The sequence below is a fragment of the Sminthopsis crassicaudata genome, chromosome 2, assembly GCF_048593235.1.
Source record: "Sminthopsis crassicaudata isolate SCR6 chromosome 2, ASM4859323v1, whole genome shotgun sequence".
NCBI classification, from domain to species: domain Eukaryota; kingdom Metazoa; phylum Chordata; class Mammalia; order Dasyuromorphia; family Dasyuridae; genus Sminthopsis; species Sminthopsis crassicaudata.
This window is the reverse complement of record NC_133618.1, coordinates 609,463,477-609,477,955: the sequence shown is the minus strand read 5'-3', so window position 1 is coordinate 609,477,955 and position 14,479 is coordinate 609,463,477. Positions and strand designations below refer to the sequence as shown.

The following is a 14,479-nucleotide window of genomic DNA, read 5'->3' as shown; positions in this document are numbered from 1 at the left end:
GAAATGAGTGCTGTTGTCCGAAGTCCCAGAGTAGGATTGAAGCAAATTCCCTTGACTCACCTCCGTTATTTTTTCCATTGTACTTTTCTGTTCTTTCTTTTACTCTGACCTCAGGTAACCAGAAGAACATGAGTTTCTGTTCTAATTTCCCATCATGGATGCTCACTTTATCTGGGTCTCCGTCATGTCCTACATAATAGCCTAGTGGATAGAGTTCTGAGCTTGGACTCAGGCGACCTGGGATCAGATCTCACTCCAGATAGTGACGGTGTGACCATGGACAATGCCATTAAATCACCAAAGCCTCAGTTTCCTTGTCTGTAGAATGGAAAAGAAGCTAATATCTCCTAGGATCGTGGTGATGACAGTACAATATGTCTCAAAAGTCTTCATGCCATTAGAAGTTTTATTAACTTGTACGGCTTCAGACTGAATATTTCACAAACCATAAAGAGCCATAGAAAAGAGCTATGGCTCTCTGCGGAGCCTGATGACTGAGAAGAGCTTAAAAGGATGAATTCTCCAGATCTGGAAACACGAGGCCAGTTAGGTCTCAGTGAATCAGGGAAACTGAGCCCCAGTCCGGAGGATGGCTCAGAGAATCTTATCCCTCCCAGTTGCTTTATGTCTGTGGCTAATGGCCACTCCATTGAGTAACCACAGACCCGCAGAAATGTTTTCCTGTTACCATAGAGACTTGTTTGCCCTTCTGTGTGGTTAGTCAGGGTGAGCTGACAAGATCTGGCAGGCTTCAGGCCTGCCATTTAATATGGCCCATCTGCCCACAAAGATAACATGCTTTCTCCTTTAACTGGGACGGTCTGGTTACTCGCAGGCTCGTTTTGTCTTCGGTATCTGCAGACCGCCCTTCCTGCCCCAAGAGGTCCTTTTCCCAATCACCCGTCAATGGCTGTCTTTATCCCTGAGGAATCCCAGGACCTCACGGTGGGGGGCTCCGGTCCAGCTCCCACAGCACAAGGAGCCCCTCTATGGCCTAGCTGACCAGGGGCCATCTGACCTTGACTCCCTCCTCCCACTCCACCACCTCCGGGGGGAACGCTCCCAAGGCTGGCTGCTCCACTCTGGAAAGCTCTTGTCATTAGGACCGTTCCCTTACCTCGAGCTTCTTCTATTCCTATTCCTCTTAATTTTGCGTTTTGGGGCCAAGGAGACCAAGTCTGATTCATCGTCTTTGTGACTGGCCCTCCTGATGACTAACAGTACAGTGATAATACCATAAGTGGTTAGCCATTGAGACTGTGCTTGACAAACATCGATTCACTGGATCCCTATTACAAGGCTGCGAGGTGGGTAGCACCTTGTTTTGCTCCTTTTGTGTAGGCCCTTGGGTCTCTGTTGCAGGGTTTCATGTATTTTATTTTTCATTCTGTGGCAGAATTAATCTGGCATGACTAAGTCAAGGCTCTGCCCTTTCATAGGACGATAGATTTAGAACTGGAAGAAACATTAGAGGCCGATCAAATCTGGTACCCTTAGGGGTAAACTGAGGCACAAAAAATTAAGTGCCCTGCTCAGATTCACACAACTAAGTCATCTGAGGCAGGATTTGAATCCAGGTCTTTCTGATTCTGATAACATTACCAAGTGTGGAACACAGTGAGAAGAGTGATATGGACAGAGCCTCCAGAAGACATCCTGGGTAGCAATATTGCTTAAGACCTGGCTTTTAGAAGGTAATGTTTAGAAGGTAGCATCGTTTCCTATAAAAGGGACTCTCTAGTATTCAAGCTGGGTACATCATCCTACTGGGGAAGGCTAAGGATATTTTTGGATCAGACATTAGATTTCTGCAATATAAGAAACATCTATGTTGAGAAATTCTCATGACCAATTCAGATAGGTATCTTCCTTACAACTGATAGTCTCCTGTAGTTTTACCTGGCACTGAGTCATTTATCCAGAGGCACACATCTGTGCAGGACTTGTACCCAGATCTTGACTCGAAGACCAGTTCTTTATTATTAGGAGAACAATATCAACCACAACCATGCCAGAAATAATATTTTACCTTCTATTTTGAGCTCTTCATTGCTTATTGCAGCCTCGTGCTGTAGGCTCTACAAGTATTACAGTGAGACAGCTGAGACTGGGAAGTCCAGATATGAAATTCGGATCCAAAATCTGTGCGCTCCATGTGCAGCTAGCATTTCTTCCCTTCTACCTCTAGCTCCATTTCTTGGAATATGAACGTATTTGGTATCACATCCTGCTCTTCTCTCCCATGTTGTAAATGAAAGAATGCTGGAAGCAAAAAGACAAAAAACAATATAGCTCCTTAATTCTCTATTTGGAGACACGTTAAAAACAAACAAAACCCCCCAAAACTGGAAGTATGTGTCCAGGTAAAGACAGTATTAAGCTACCAATTTTTATAGTCTGACCTGTGTTACAATGCATGTTATTGTAGCTGTTATTACTACTCATCAATTTTATATTGTCTGCATTTAAGGAAACTGAGGCTCCTTTTCAGAATCAGCACTAAGGGTACAGATTTATTTCTATCCTCTGAGTCAATTTAGAGATCTGTGAAATCATGTTGGTAAGTGAGTGATGCTTAATACCTTCACATTTGTGTATTAGGATGGAGTGGCTTGGTTGATTGACTCCATAGACAGCCCCCCACCTTTACACACACACACACACACACACACACACACACACACACACTGCACCCTCTGTAAACTTGCCATCCTCAGTAAATTGGCCAGGGTGTACTTTGTTCATCTTGCTATCTTTCTTCCTGCTGATTTGCATTCATTTAGTAAGGCGACAAATATTTACTAAGTGTGGCAAAGCATGCTGTACCAAATGCTGGTCATACAAAAGGAAGCCTTCAGGTTGCTCATGATCTAATGGGGAGACCATAAGCATTCCCGACACCAGAGCTGGGATTTGTTGCAAGGCCTCAAATCTCTTATTTGCCCTCATGTTCACCAACTTCTCCATTCTATTTAATATCATTGGTTCACATCTTTCTTGAATTTCACTCTTCTCTTAGTCTCTGATACTGTAGGGCTTGAAATCAGAAGATACCATGTAGGATTGCAGCTCAGTCCCTTATAGCTTCATGACCTTAAAGCCACTGACTGGGGGAGCTTTCGTTTTGTCAGCTGTCAAGTGAGGGGGTTGGACTTAATGACTTCTGAGGCCTTTCCTAATTTTTGGAGAGATATTTCTCTGTGATGCTGTTCTCTTATAGTCTGATTCTTACTTTTATGAATAATTCCTTTTTTGTTCCTTTATTAACTTCTTTTCCTCTTTGCAGATTTCTTCAGCCTTTCACTCTCATCTCTTTACACAATAGAAATATTGAGGTCATTAGGTATGACAGAAGGGGATAGAGTAGAAGGGCAAAACATGACCAAGGAAAGGGACTCACTCTCATATGTACCAAGTCATCAAGTCCATTTGTTTCTTCCTTAACGGAGAGCTAAGACCTATCACTCCTTATCTTTTTATACCTACTGGCCCTGCCCTTGTCTAGATCCTTGTCATAGCTATAGCTGCAATTTTATTCCGGCTGATTTTTTTTACCTGCTGCTTTTTGCTGTTTTTCCACCCCAGAATCCTTTTTACTAAATTTGTTTTCATATTACTGAATCTATGCTTAAAAACATACATTGGAAGGGGCAGCTAGTTTGGTGCAGTGGAGAGAGCATCAGGAGGACCTGAGTTCAATTTTGGCCTTATACACTGGGCAAGTCACTTAACCCCAATTATCTCAGCAAAAAAAGAAAGAAAACATACATTGGCTTTTGGTTTGCTTGGCACACATGAAATCTAAGCTTGCATTCCAAAATTTTTTTATAACTTCACAACCCGCTCCTGGCTAACAATTCAGGACACTTAAACTCCAACTAGACTTTCTAGACTGATTTCCAATTACTCTCCCTCACGCACTCTTAATCCAGCCAAACTGGCTTACTTGTCCTCAGACATGAAATTCTATACCTTTGAACAAACTGTCCTGGCTCCTGACGTGCTCTCCTAACTTATCTCCACCTCTTAGGGAATCCTTTAGCTGCCTTTAATAAGGTTCAGCTCAAATGTTGCCTCAGCCAGTCAATCAGTAAACCTTGATCAAGGGTCTCTTGTGTGCTAGACAGTCAACAAGTATTTAGTAAGCACTTATTGCACACCAGGTACTGCATTAGGTGTTCAGAGTTCAAAGACAAGGAACTAAACATTCCCTGCCCCTAAGGTAGCTTACCTTCTGTTGGGGGAGACAAATGTACATGACAAGACAGATAAACAGATATGTAAAACATTTTTACAAATATACATGAATAGAAGTGACTAAAATGTGGGGAGGCTGGAGAGATAAGGAAGTGTTGTGAAGGGCTTTGAAAGAGAAGATCCTGGAGGTCAGAGAGGATTCATTGAGTAGGAAGATGACACAGTCAGACCTGTGTTTCAGAAATGTTTTCTTCCCCTTATTTTGTTTTTAAGCTTAAAATAAATGAAATTTAAAAAATAGACATTTATCGATCCTCTATTGATTGGCCTTGAGCAGATTGCTTAACCTCATGAGGCCTCAGTTTCCCTCTCTGTACCATGAGGGGCTGGCCTAGGTGACTTTCGGAGCCCTTTCCAGCCCTTAGTCTAGAATCCTCTGATCTTAAGAGAATTTTGCAAGACCTGACCTGAATTTGTTCAGGGCATTAAACTCCACTTCATATTTTGAAGTGAAGCCGCCTCTTAGCCCAGCGGGGCAGCCTGCCCAGCTGGCACGGGGCCATTTTTCTGGCATTTGACCCTTTCCCAGTGAATAATGCATGTGTCTGTGGGAGTGGCCTTGGGAAGGTCTTACACAGTATTCATAGCTAATTAATGGTCCTTGTTTAGTGGTGGTGACAATGGCCCCTTGGATGCAGAAGCTATCTGACAGGTCTGAGGAGGATTATATTTTGATGCTGGTGTGTGTAAGTGTGCCTTTGAGAAAAGGGCCGGGGAGCTCGGCTGGCTCCTGAGATTAGAACTGGAGCTCGGAGCGCCTCCAGGAGCCAGCCACAGCGTCCTGGCCGGTCTGATCGGACCATTCGGGGCCTGTTAGAATGTGGTGAGTTTGGTATGTCCTCCGGGTGGAGGCTAACAGCCTCTGATCCCTTCCCCTTACTGATGTGGGAAAAATACTAAGTGACATTTCTGTGGCATTTCTCATCCTATTAGATCCTCACAGCAGCCTTATTCTTTTTCAGGGCTGTTTTACACAGGGAGAAACTGAGGCTCACAGGTGGACTGACTTACAGAAGGTTGTAAAACAATTAGACAAAAACGATGTATTCATGAAAATCAGCAACATTTGCTTCTGTTTGGTTTTTTTTTTCTTTCCAAGGAAAAAATCCTCTTAGAATCAGGGGATCATAGACCAAGAGCTGTCCCTTGTCTTAAATTTGTATCTTTGTCCCTAGCATGGGACCTAGCTGTGTGCCTAATAAATGCTTGCTGACTGACTATCTGATTGTCTTTCCTATCTCTATATGGTTTATTTTAAATTTCTCACAATGAGGTTTTGAACGATGATTCCCTTTGGGTGTGAGGCTATGATGTGGTCCCCAAATCACATTTTAAAGAGAAAACCCCTCTTTTTTTTTTTTTTTTTTGGCTAAAAAAGTTTCAAAAATGCCTAACAAGAAACCTTGCATTTTAGAATAATTCAGAAGTTTCTGTTTTAGTGATTTGTCCAGTGCCAGTTATGCTAAAATTCAAGGTATCTAGTTGATTTAATTAATTGTTTTTCACAATAAACCCACTAATTTCTTCTTGCCAAAAGAGTAAAAGGACTGTCAATACCTTCTAAATTTTGATATCCTGGGATAAAGCTTCTGTTATCCTGCTCTAGTAATGGTTTTGCCATAGAATGACCTTAGCTTGTGTGATCTCTCAGGTGATAAATCAAGGCCCGTAGATGGATATTTATAATATTTTTCTCAGATAAGAAACATTTATAGTGTGACTGTGTAGACTTTGAGTTTGAAGCCTGAGACAGATCCCAGCTCTGCTACTTAGTAGCAGTGGTGATTATATCTTAAGACCTCAGTTTCCTCATCTGTGGTAGGTGGTTCCTTTCTTTCTCATGTTCACTTTTCCTAAATCTAATTATTCATTCATTAACTAACTAGTTCATTCATTAACAAAATTATGCAAGCTATCCGTCTGTTAGCAGTGGCAGTAGTCCCCAATAGAAGACATACTTTTTTGTGGCTAGAAATTTTGGGGTTGTCTTTTTGTTTCCATATCCCTAGCACTTAATTTTTGTTGAATTGGATTGGAATCTGGGGTCCTGGAGAGCAGGTCCTGTAAAAACCAATATATTAAATGAGAATTTGAAGGTTGAATGTTCATAATGATATTCTGTTCAGATCACTTCAGCAAACATTTATGAAGCAACTATTGTGTGCAAACAACTCTGCAGGGGAGACTAAAACAAACATGAAAAGTTCCTCCCCTCAAAAAGCTCCCACTCTACTGGGAAATATACCTCCAACACAAAGAAACAAATGCAGCTCAGTGCTCAGAGATACCTCAAGGAGGAAGGAGGGAGAGGGAAGTGGCTACTAAAGGTTTTTCATGGCCCTTGAATCCTGCTTTCTCCTGACTACTTCTTCTTGGTCTTCTTTGTTGTGTCATTTCCATGTCCCACCTGCTACATATGGATATTTCCTTCAGCTCTGTACCCTTCCCCCCTCAGTCTCTCTCAGTAGTTCCAGGAGCCCCCATTGCAGATGACTTTTCAGATCCATATATCTCACCCTCTTCTCTGCTGAGCTTCACTCCCACACCACCAATTTACTGGTGGACATTTTCACTTGTCTGTCCCAAGGCAGATTAAACTGAATATGACCAAAATGGAATATTTTTATTTTAGTTTTTCACACTCACCTTATTTGCTAACTTCTTTTCTTCTACTGAGGATGCCATCATCATTCAGACACGGAGGTTCACAGCCTGAGTGACATCCTGTCTTAAGCAGCCATTTGTTGATTTTAACTTTACAACATTTCTTGCCTTTGTTTGGCTTTCCCCTGCCTCCCCCTCCTTCTCAGTTCGGGCCTTCATCACCTCTTGTCTATACCAGTACCAGGGGATTAAAAAAAAATGCAAAAATAATCTCTGCCTTCAGGAAATTATTCTATTAAGGAAGATAACATAAGAACATTATATACATGCATATATGTGTATATATGCATGTATGTATACACACAGAGTCAGTGGAACATAATCTTAACTGAAATGTTATGAATGGTCGGAGGGTTGGGAAGGGGGTTAGAGGGATTTGGATTGAATCTTGAAGGAATGCTGAGAGACAAAAGGGAGGTGGTAAATCATTCCAGGCAAAAAGGTTTGAAGGCATGAAGATGGGAGGTGGAAGGTCACCTGTGGGGCAGTAGTCTGGCTTAGCAGCTGGGTGGTCAGATGTGTGATGGGAATGAAGTAAAAATAAACTGGAAAGGTAGGAAAGGGCCAGGTGTACCCAGATCTTTGACTCCAGGCCAGCTCCCCATCCATTATGGGAGAGTGCCTTTGGGGACTAAACTTTCTTTCCTGGTTTGTTTTTGTGTGTGTGTTTTGTCAGAAGTAGAGGTAAAATTAATTGGTTCATAATTTTTCTTCTAGCTGTCTTTTGGGGAGATATTGCACTAGATGAAGATGACCTGAAGCTGTTTCATGTTGATAAAACTATCAATTCATCCACACCTTCAATACAGAGAACTGGACACAACACAGGTAAGAGCCAAAGGCATCTTGCTACAAGAATCTCAATTTCGCCAGGCAAAGTTAGAGGGAACAAAAGCTTCGGCTAAAGTTAAGCCTGAGAATTGGTTTTGCTGGTTTTTCTGCCTGTCCAGCTGCAGAAATGTGATCTCTCAACAGTTCGATTTAATAATCATTCATCAAGCATCTGCTATATACGAGACAAAAACAATCTCCATAAAGATTGCTTTCCAGCATCGTTGTTGGCACTGGGCTGACAGCATTACCATTCCCAAGACTCTTTGGTTTACAATCCTGAGCTGACTGCATCAGTTTCTGAAGGAGATGGTGGTGGTTTGACTAGCTTGGAACATGTAAACTGGCTGAAACTGTATTTGGACTACATTCTATTTTGGGAACAGGTGCAGAGCACAATCCCATAACAAGGCATAATTATGCTAGGAGGGGCACCTTATATCCCACATCCCGTGGAAGACTGTAAGTCAAGGTGCAGGGATGGAGTTTGCTTAGGGACTACAGAAAGGAAGTTCCTCCTGGGTAAGACTCAGAGTTTTGTGTGTGAGCAAAGCCTCATTTGGCTGTGCTAGTTTTGTATATATTCTTGTGAGAGAAATTTCAGAGTACCATCATCAGGCAATGATACGTCTCAAATAATGTCACTATGTTACTTTTGTAATGATACTGTGCCATTGTCTGAGGCTATGATTCTGTGAATTAGATAACACTGTTAAGTACACAAGCCTGGAAGAGGGGACAGGATTAGAATGGATCACTAAAGAATGTGGAATTCCAAGTGAATAGCAAGACTCTATTAATTAAGAAACTTTAATTACCTTCGAGCATACATTGCTATACCCATGGATACCTATATAGTTACAGGGCATTAATACGCATAAATATGTTAATTTTTTCATTCCTTTATTCATATATTGGACATACTACATAGAGTCAAAAGAGAAGGTTCACTGGGGCAGATGAGGGGGCAAAACCCCCGTGGCCTCATGAGCAAACTTCATTCAGAGCAGTCAATAGTTTCTATTGTGATTGTGGCAGAGTCTTTGAAAGAACCAGTTTTGTTGGATTCTTTTCTGTAGAAAGTCCCAACAGATTTTTCGATGGGTTTTTCTTAGCTAGGTCTACATTTTTTTGGTCGTTGGTATCTGCTAAGTCTTGGGGAACCAGTATTTCTATTGGAAAGTTTTATTTTCCCTTTCTTTGGTGGTCTTTCTTCTTGTCATCTTAGATATTCATCTATTTACAGCCTCAGAATGAGTAAAAATCTTTGCTGAGACCAGTTCTCACCTCAGAATGACTTTTTGTGTGTGAAAAATTAAGATTCTTTCTCTTCCTTGACAATTCAGTCACTTGATGATTTTTACTTTTACACAAACTCACAGATTTAAACTGTACATGGTACAGCCCCCATGTTTTCACTTTCTCTGATAGAATTAATCCAGATTTTAACTTGCTGTAACTTGCTTGTTCTGTTAATATGAGAAGCCCCTTCAAACCCACCACGATTCATTGTGGAGCTGTTAATGAGGCATTGATTTTACCATTGCCATGATTAATGTGTCAGCTCTTAAAACCTATATTTTGCAACAACTGTGCCACATCAGCAGGAATTAGCCCTTGAGAGCACAAGGGGGAAATGCAATTTCAAAGGCACTGGGTCACAAAGATAGAAAAACTGTCTCTTGAGAAATGAAGGCAGATCAGGAAGCTTAGCAGGTGAGGTATTGGGCAATCAAGGTCGAAATGTGAGCAGTAGCAGCAAGACTCATTTAATGCTAATCATTCAATAAACCAATCTTTTAGTAATTATTAAAGATCTGCCATTAGGCCTTTTAGTGACTGAAACAACCCTGAAAGACTATAAATTTCAGGATAGGAGCTTATTTACATTGGTAGAAGGAATTTTTTTAAATTTTTTTTATTATTAAAGCTTTTTATTTTCAAAACATGTGCATAATTTTCAACATTCACCCCTGCAAAACCTTGTATTCCATTTTTTTCCCTCCCTTCTCCCTATTCCTTCTCCTAGAAGCAAATAATCTAATATATGTTAAACATGTGCAATTCTAGAAGGAATTTCTTTACCTGTGTTCACTATACCAATAAAATGGCAGATCTAATTTTTAAAATGCCTATCATTGTACTAGGTATTTGCAGTTTGAAAATGGAAGTAAAACAGTACTTTTTTAAAAAGGAGCTTCTTTCTAAGCCAGAGAATTTTTAGGTTGATTGAGTTCTTTTTTATGTCTTCTGCCTAGTGAAGATAAGATATTGAGAAAGTATATCTTAAGGAGTCGGAGTAAGTAGAATCAAAAGAGCCAAGCTCTTCTTTCACAAATACTTCAGCAAAGATGAAAAAAAGATAGGAACTCTGTAATGAGATATATTATATATATATATATATATATATGTACATATATATGTACATATATATATATATATGAAAAACAATAGAAAGTGCATTTATATGGGAAAAACAATAGAAAGTGCATTTACCAGTACAGCTCCATGCAAAGATACAGTCAAAAGTCTGCAGATACTAGAGAAGGGATCCTCACAGAACATCCTGCCCTGGTTGTCATGGAAACTGTCTAGATGGGTGAGCCACTGGTAAGCCCAGGAGATCTTGAACCTGAAACTGGGTATTGGAGGCAAGAAATGAAAACCAGAACTAGGGTTAGTTAAGGACAACTGGTAACTATAACTGTCTTGTTCTGGCTCCAAATCATGGCCTAAGGCCTAGAGAGCAGTGGTCAGGGGACACTGGATTTATCTAGCCCAATATGAACTGGATAGACAGATTGCCCCCATGGCAACATCCTGGCTATCTACCACTGAGATCCTTAGAGAACCTAGTGCTCAAGGTCCAGACCTTAAATAATATAGATAAGTACAAAGAAAGCCCATTCCTTTCAGAAGTACAAAGAACTACATTCAAACATAAAGTCCAGATTCAAGAAGAAAATGAAAAAATGAGTAAGCAGGAAAGGAAAAAATGATAAAGAAATATTATAGGGAAGCTAGATGGTGCAGTGGAGAGAGCACCGACCCTGGAGTCAGGAAGACCTGAATTCAAACCCAGCCTCAGTTACTTAACACTTCTTAGCTGTGTGATTCTGGGCAAGTCACTTAACCCCAATTGTCTTGCCCCCACCCAAAAAATATTATAGAGCAAAGAATGCTCAGGAAACAAACTCAGAGAAGAATTACTCTATACCATTTACAAGTAAAGTCTCAAAGAAAACCACACTTTTGCCATAAACCCTACTGTGATTCTGGAAGAAATGAAGCAAGTTAAAAAATGTTAATAAAGGATATTCCAGAAGTCTAGTATAGTTTTAGGCCTTAACTGCTCATTAAAGCTTAAATATATTTTAAAAAGTCAAATAAAATTGAATAACTTGCTAAAAATCACTATGCACTATGATTTTTGGGACTCCTTAGGTAAATGAGTTGACAATTTTAAGAGGAAAGAATTGGAAGGAGAATACATTGTTTAGTACAGGAGGTGCAAAATCTTATTCAAATAATGATCTCTTTAAAATTACATTGGCTCAGGCCAAATTGAATTAAATTAATAGAATGAAAAAAGTAGAAAAAAGTTCTATAAGGAAAGTCATCCCAGGAGAAAAAAGCTCTCAGAATTACAAAATCTGAGAACTAGAATGGACCTTGTGGTCCACCCCCTACCTGACTTAGAATCTCTTCTGCAATAGCTCCGACAGGTGGTCAGCTACTGCATGAAGACACCCCAATGAGATAGAACACATTACTTTCCAAGGCTATATGTTTCACTTTTGAACAGTTCCAGTTGTTGGGAATTTTTTCCTTACTTCAAGCCCAAATCTTTTTCTTTGCACCATCTCCCACTGCTCCAAATTCTATGTTCTGGGACCAAGAAGACTATATCCATTCCCTTTTCTGTGTGATGATTCTATAAATACTTGTTCTTCATTTGTTTGTGATCAACTCTGTGATCCTGTAGATTAACTATCCTGGAAGTTTTCTTGCCAAAGATACTGGAGTGATTTGCCATTTCTTCCTCCAGTTTTAGGCAGGCAGGGGTTAAGTGATTTGGCTAGGGTTGTGCAACTAATAAGTATCTGAGGTCAAATTTTAATTCTGGTATTTCTGATTCTAAGTCCAATGTTCTGTGCCAACTAGCTGACCCTCGTGACACTTAAGGATGTCCTAGATGGCATGAGCTACTTTGGGAGATGGAGTGCTCCAGTAGAGGCTAAGGGGTACAATTCATGGTAGATCCCTATTCCAGTTGCTGACCTCTGAGTTCCCTTACAACTTGAATATTTAGGGATTCTTTTCCTTACAGAATTTATTCTTGTCATATTCTATCCTTTAAAACCTTGGATAACTAAAGTCTTGTGTGCTAGCTACTATATGTAAGCAAGAGCTTTTAAGCAATTTTAAAGTTTCTCACCCAATGTTCTTTTCAATGTTTCTCTGTATATTTGAATACATTTTTTTTTGGTTTTGAGCCATTCCTCTCCCTAGTTCTGCTGTTTCTATGGTTAAACCTCCAAGGCTCTTTGGTTCCCTATCAATAAATAGAAATTTCTGCAAATGAGACGCATTCTGCTTTCTATAAATTCTATGGTCCTTCAGGATCTCAACCTTGCAAGCTACCTTGCAAGTGTAATTTAAGTATATTTTAGGAAATGGATAAGGATGATCTCTCACGTCCTGACCCTTAACTTTCAGCCCCCGGAAGTTTCCTCTGAAAATTATAAGGTTCCCTTTTACAACGTAGTTCAGAACCAATAGAAAGGAAGAGAGCGCTGAGAGCAGATGCCAAGGCTTGGAGCCAGATGGCAGAATAGATCTGAGAATAAGCTTCCGTGTATTGAACACAGATGGTAGAAGAGGTGATTTATGCCAGAAGAACTTAAGAGCTGCCACTTGAGGGCATTTAGAATTCAGATTAGTGATACAGAGGTGCTAATAAAAGATCCAACACTACTTTGTAATTGAGTATAAAATGAAATAGAAGAACAGACAGAAGCAGGGGAAATGGCCCGGGCATCCCACAGGAAGAAGAAAGAAACCAAGTTCTGGTTGGAATATTGACCACTTGGATCATCCAGTCTTGAACAGTCATTTTAAGAGGAAAATGGGTTCATAATCTGGAGCGGGTCCAGGATGATGAAGGAACTCTAAACTATATCCTGTATGGATTGCTTGAAGGAACTGAGATTGTTTAGCCTGGAGAGAAGAAGGCTTCAGCAAAGATCGGAGTTGGGGGTAGGAAGTGTCAATTAGCAAGCATTTATTGAGTGCTTACTATATTCCAGGCAGTATGCTGGGAAATAAAGATAAAACACATGGGGGAAATATTATGCAAACAATTATGTACATACAAGACACTTCTTATGTAAATGAAAAGTAAATCTCAGAGAACAGACACTGGGGGAGGAAGGAGGCCTGGAAGAACTTTTTGCCAAAGATGACTTTTGAGCTAATTGTTGGAGGAAGTTAGGAGGCGGAGGTGAGGAAGACATTCCTGGCATGTGTGATAAAAGCATGAAAGTGAGGAAATGGAGTATATATATATATATATATGATAACTCAAAAAGTAGGAGGAAAGGTTATGAAGGTCTTTAAAAACTAAAGGAGTTTATATTTTATCCTGGAGACATAGGGAGCTATTGAAGTTCATTGAGTAGTTGCATTCTAATAGAGTAGTTGGAAGAGCACCCAGAAGCATTCTAATACAGTCTAGAAAACATCATAACTACATATTGATATCCCTTCAAGTACCAACTTTCTTCTCTATTCAATTTATATGAACTAGTTTTCCATTCTATTTTAACTAAACACAGAGATTGTTATACCCTTGATTCTGCCATCACCTAAAAGTGTTCCATATTTATATTTATGAATTCTCAAATTCCTTTATCTGATCATAATCATTAATCATTCCATCTTTCCTTTTGCTTTAAGAAGCTTTACCCCTTTCTCCATCCTCCCCATGATTACATTCAAATATTTAAAAGAACATTAGGCAGATTGCTCAGATTCTCATGTCCTTCAGTATTGGAAAACCTGTGATTAGCTCAGCCTTCTTTCCTTTTTTTTTTTAAATAATATTCCAAATACATGTAAACTTAGTTTGCAACATTCATTTTTGTAAAACTTTATGTTCCAATTTTTTCTCCCTTCCTTCTTTACCTCTTCCCTTCTCAAGACAATAAACAATTTGATATAGATTAAATAGATGCAATTCTTTTAAACATAGTTCCATATTTTCATGTTGTGCAAGAAAAATAACATCAAAAGGGGAAAAAAACATAAGAAAGAAAAAAAACCAAGCAAACAAACAACAACAACAACAAAATCATCCTTCTTTTCTCTAAAGAAGAGGGACAGAGGAGGCAATTAGATTCTTCTATCCCTCTTGAAGAAAAGGTGCTAAGCTTGATTCATTCATAGGTCTCCAACAATCGAGAATGTAAGATTTGGTGGATTTGGTCCAAAGGGTAGAAGTAAGAGCTATGGTGGAAGTGAAAGGAAAACATTTCTGTTCCACGGAAAGAACTTCCTAAAGGTTAGGGCTGTCCCCAAATAAACAGGAGCAGCTCTAAGCAGGTTAGTGAACACTCCATCACTAGAACTAGAGACCCTTACACAAGGATAAAATGTGACTCTATAGGTTTGGTAGAATAGAATTTAGGACTATAATGTAGCTCCAGAAAGGTAGACCTTATTGAAG

At 39.8% G+C, this 14,479-nt stretch overlaps 1 protein-coding gene across 1 annotated transcript in view; it reads left to right on the top strand.

Annotated features, from left to right (window-relative positions):
* The window catches only part of TLL2 (tolloid like 2), a 152,160-nt gene that overhangs the window by 25,619 nt on the left and 112,062 nt on the right, over positions 1-14,479 (top strand). Inside the window, exon 2 of the mRNA XM_074295953.1 lies at positions 7,639-7,749. Coding sequence (XP_074152054.1) covers positions 7,639-7,749 — 111 coding nt within the window. The remainder of the gene's footprint in view (positions 1-7,638; positions 7,750-14,479) is intronic.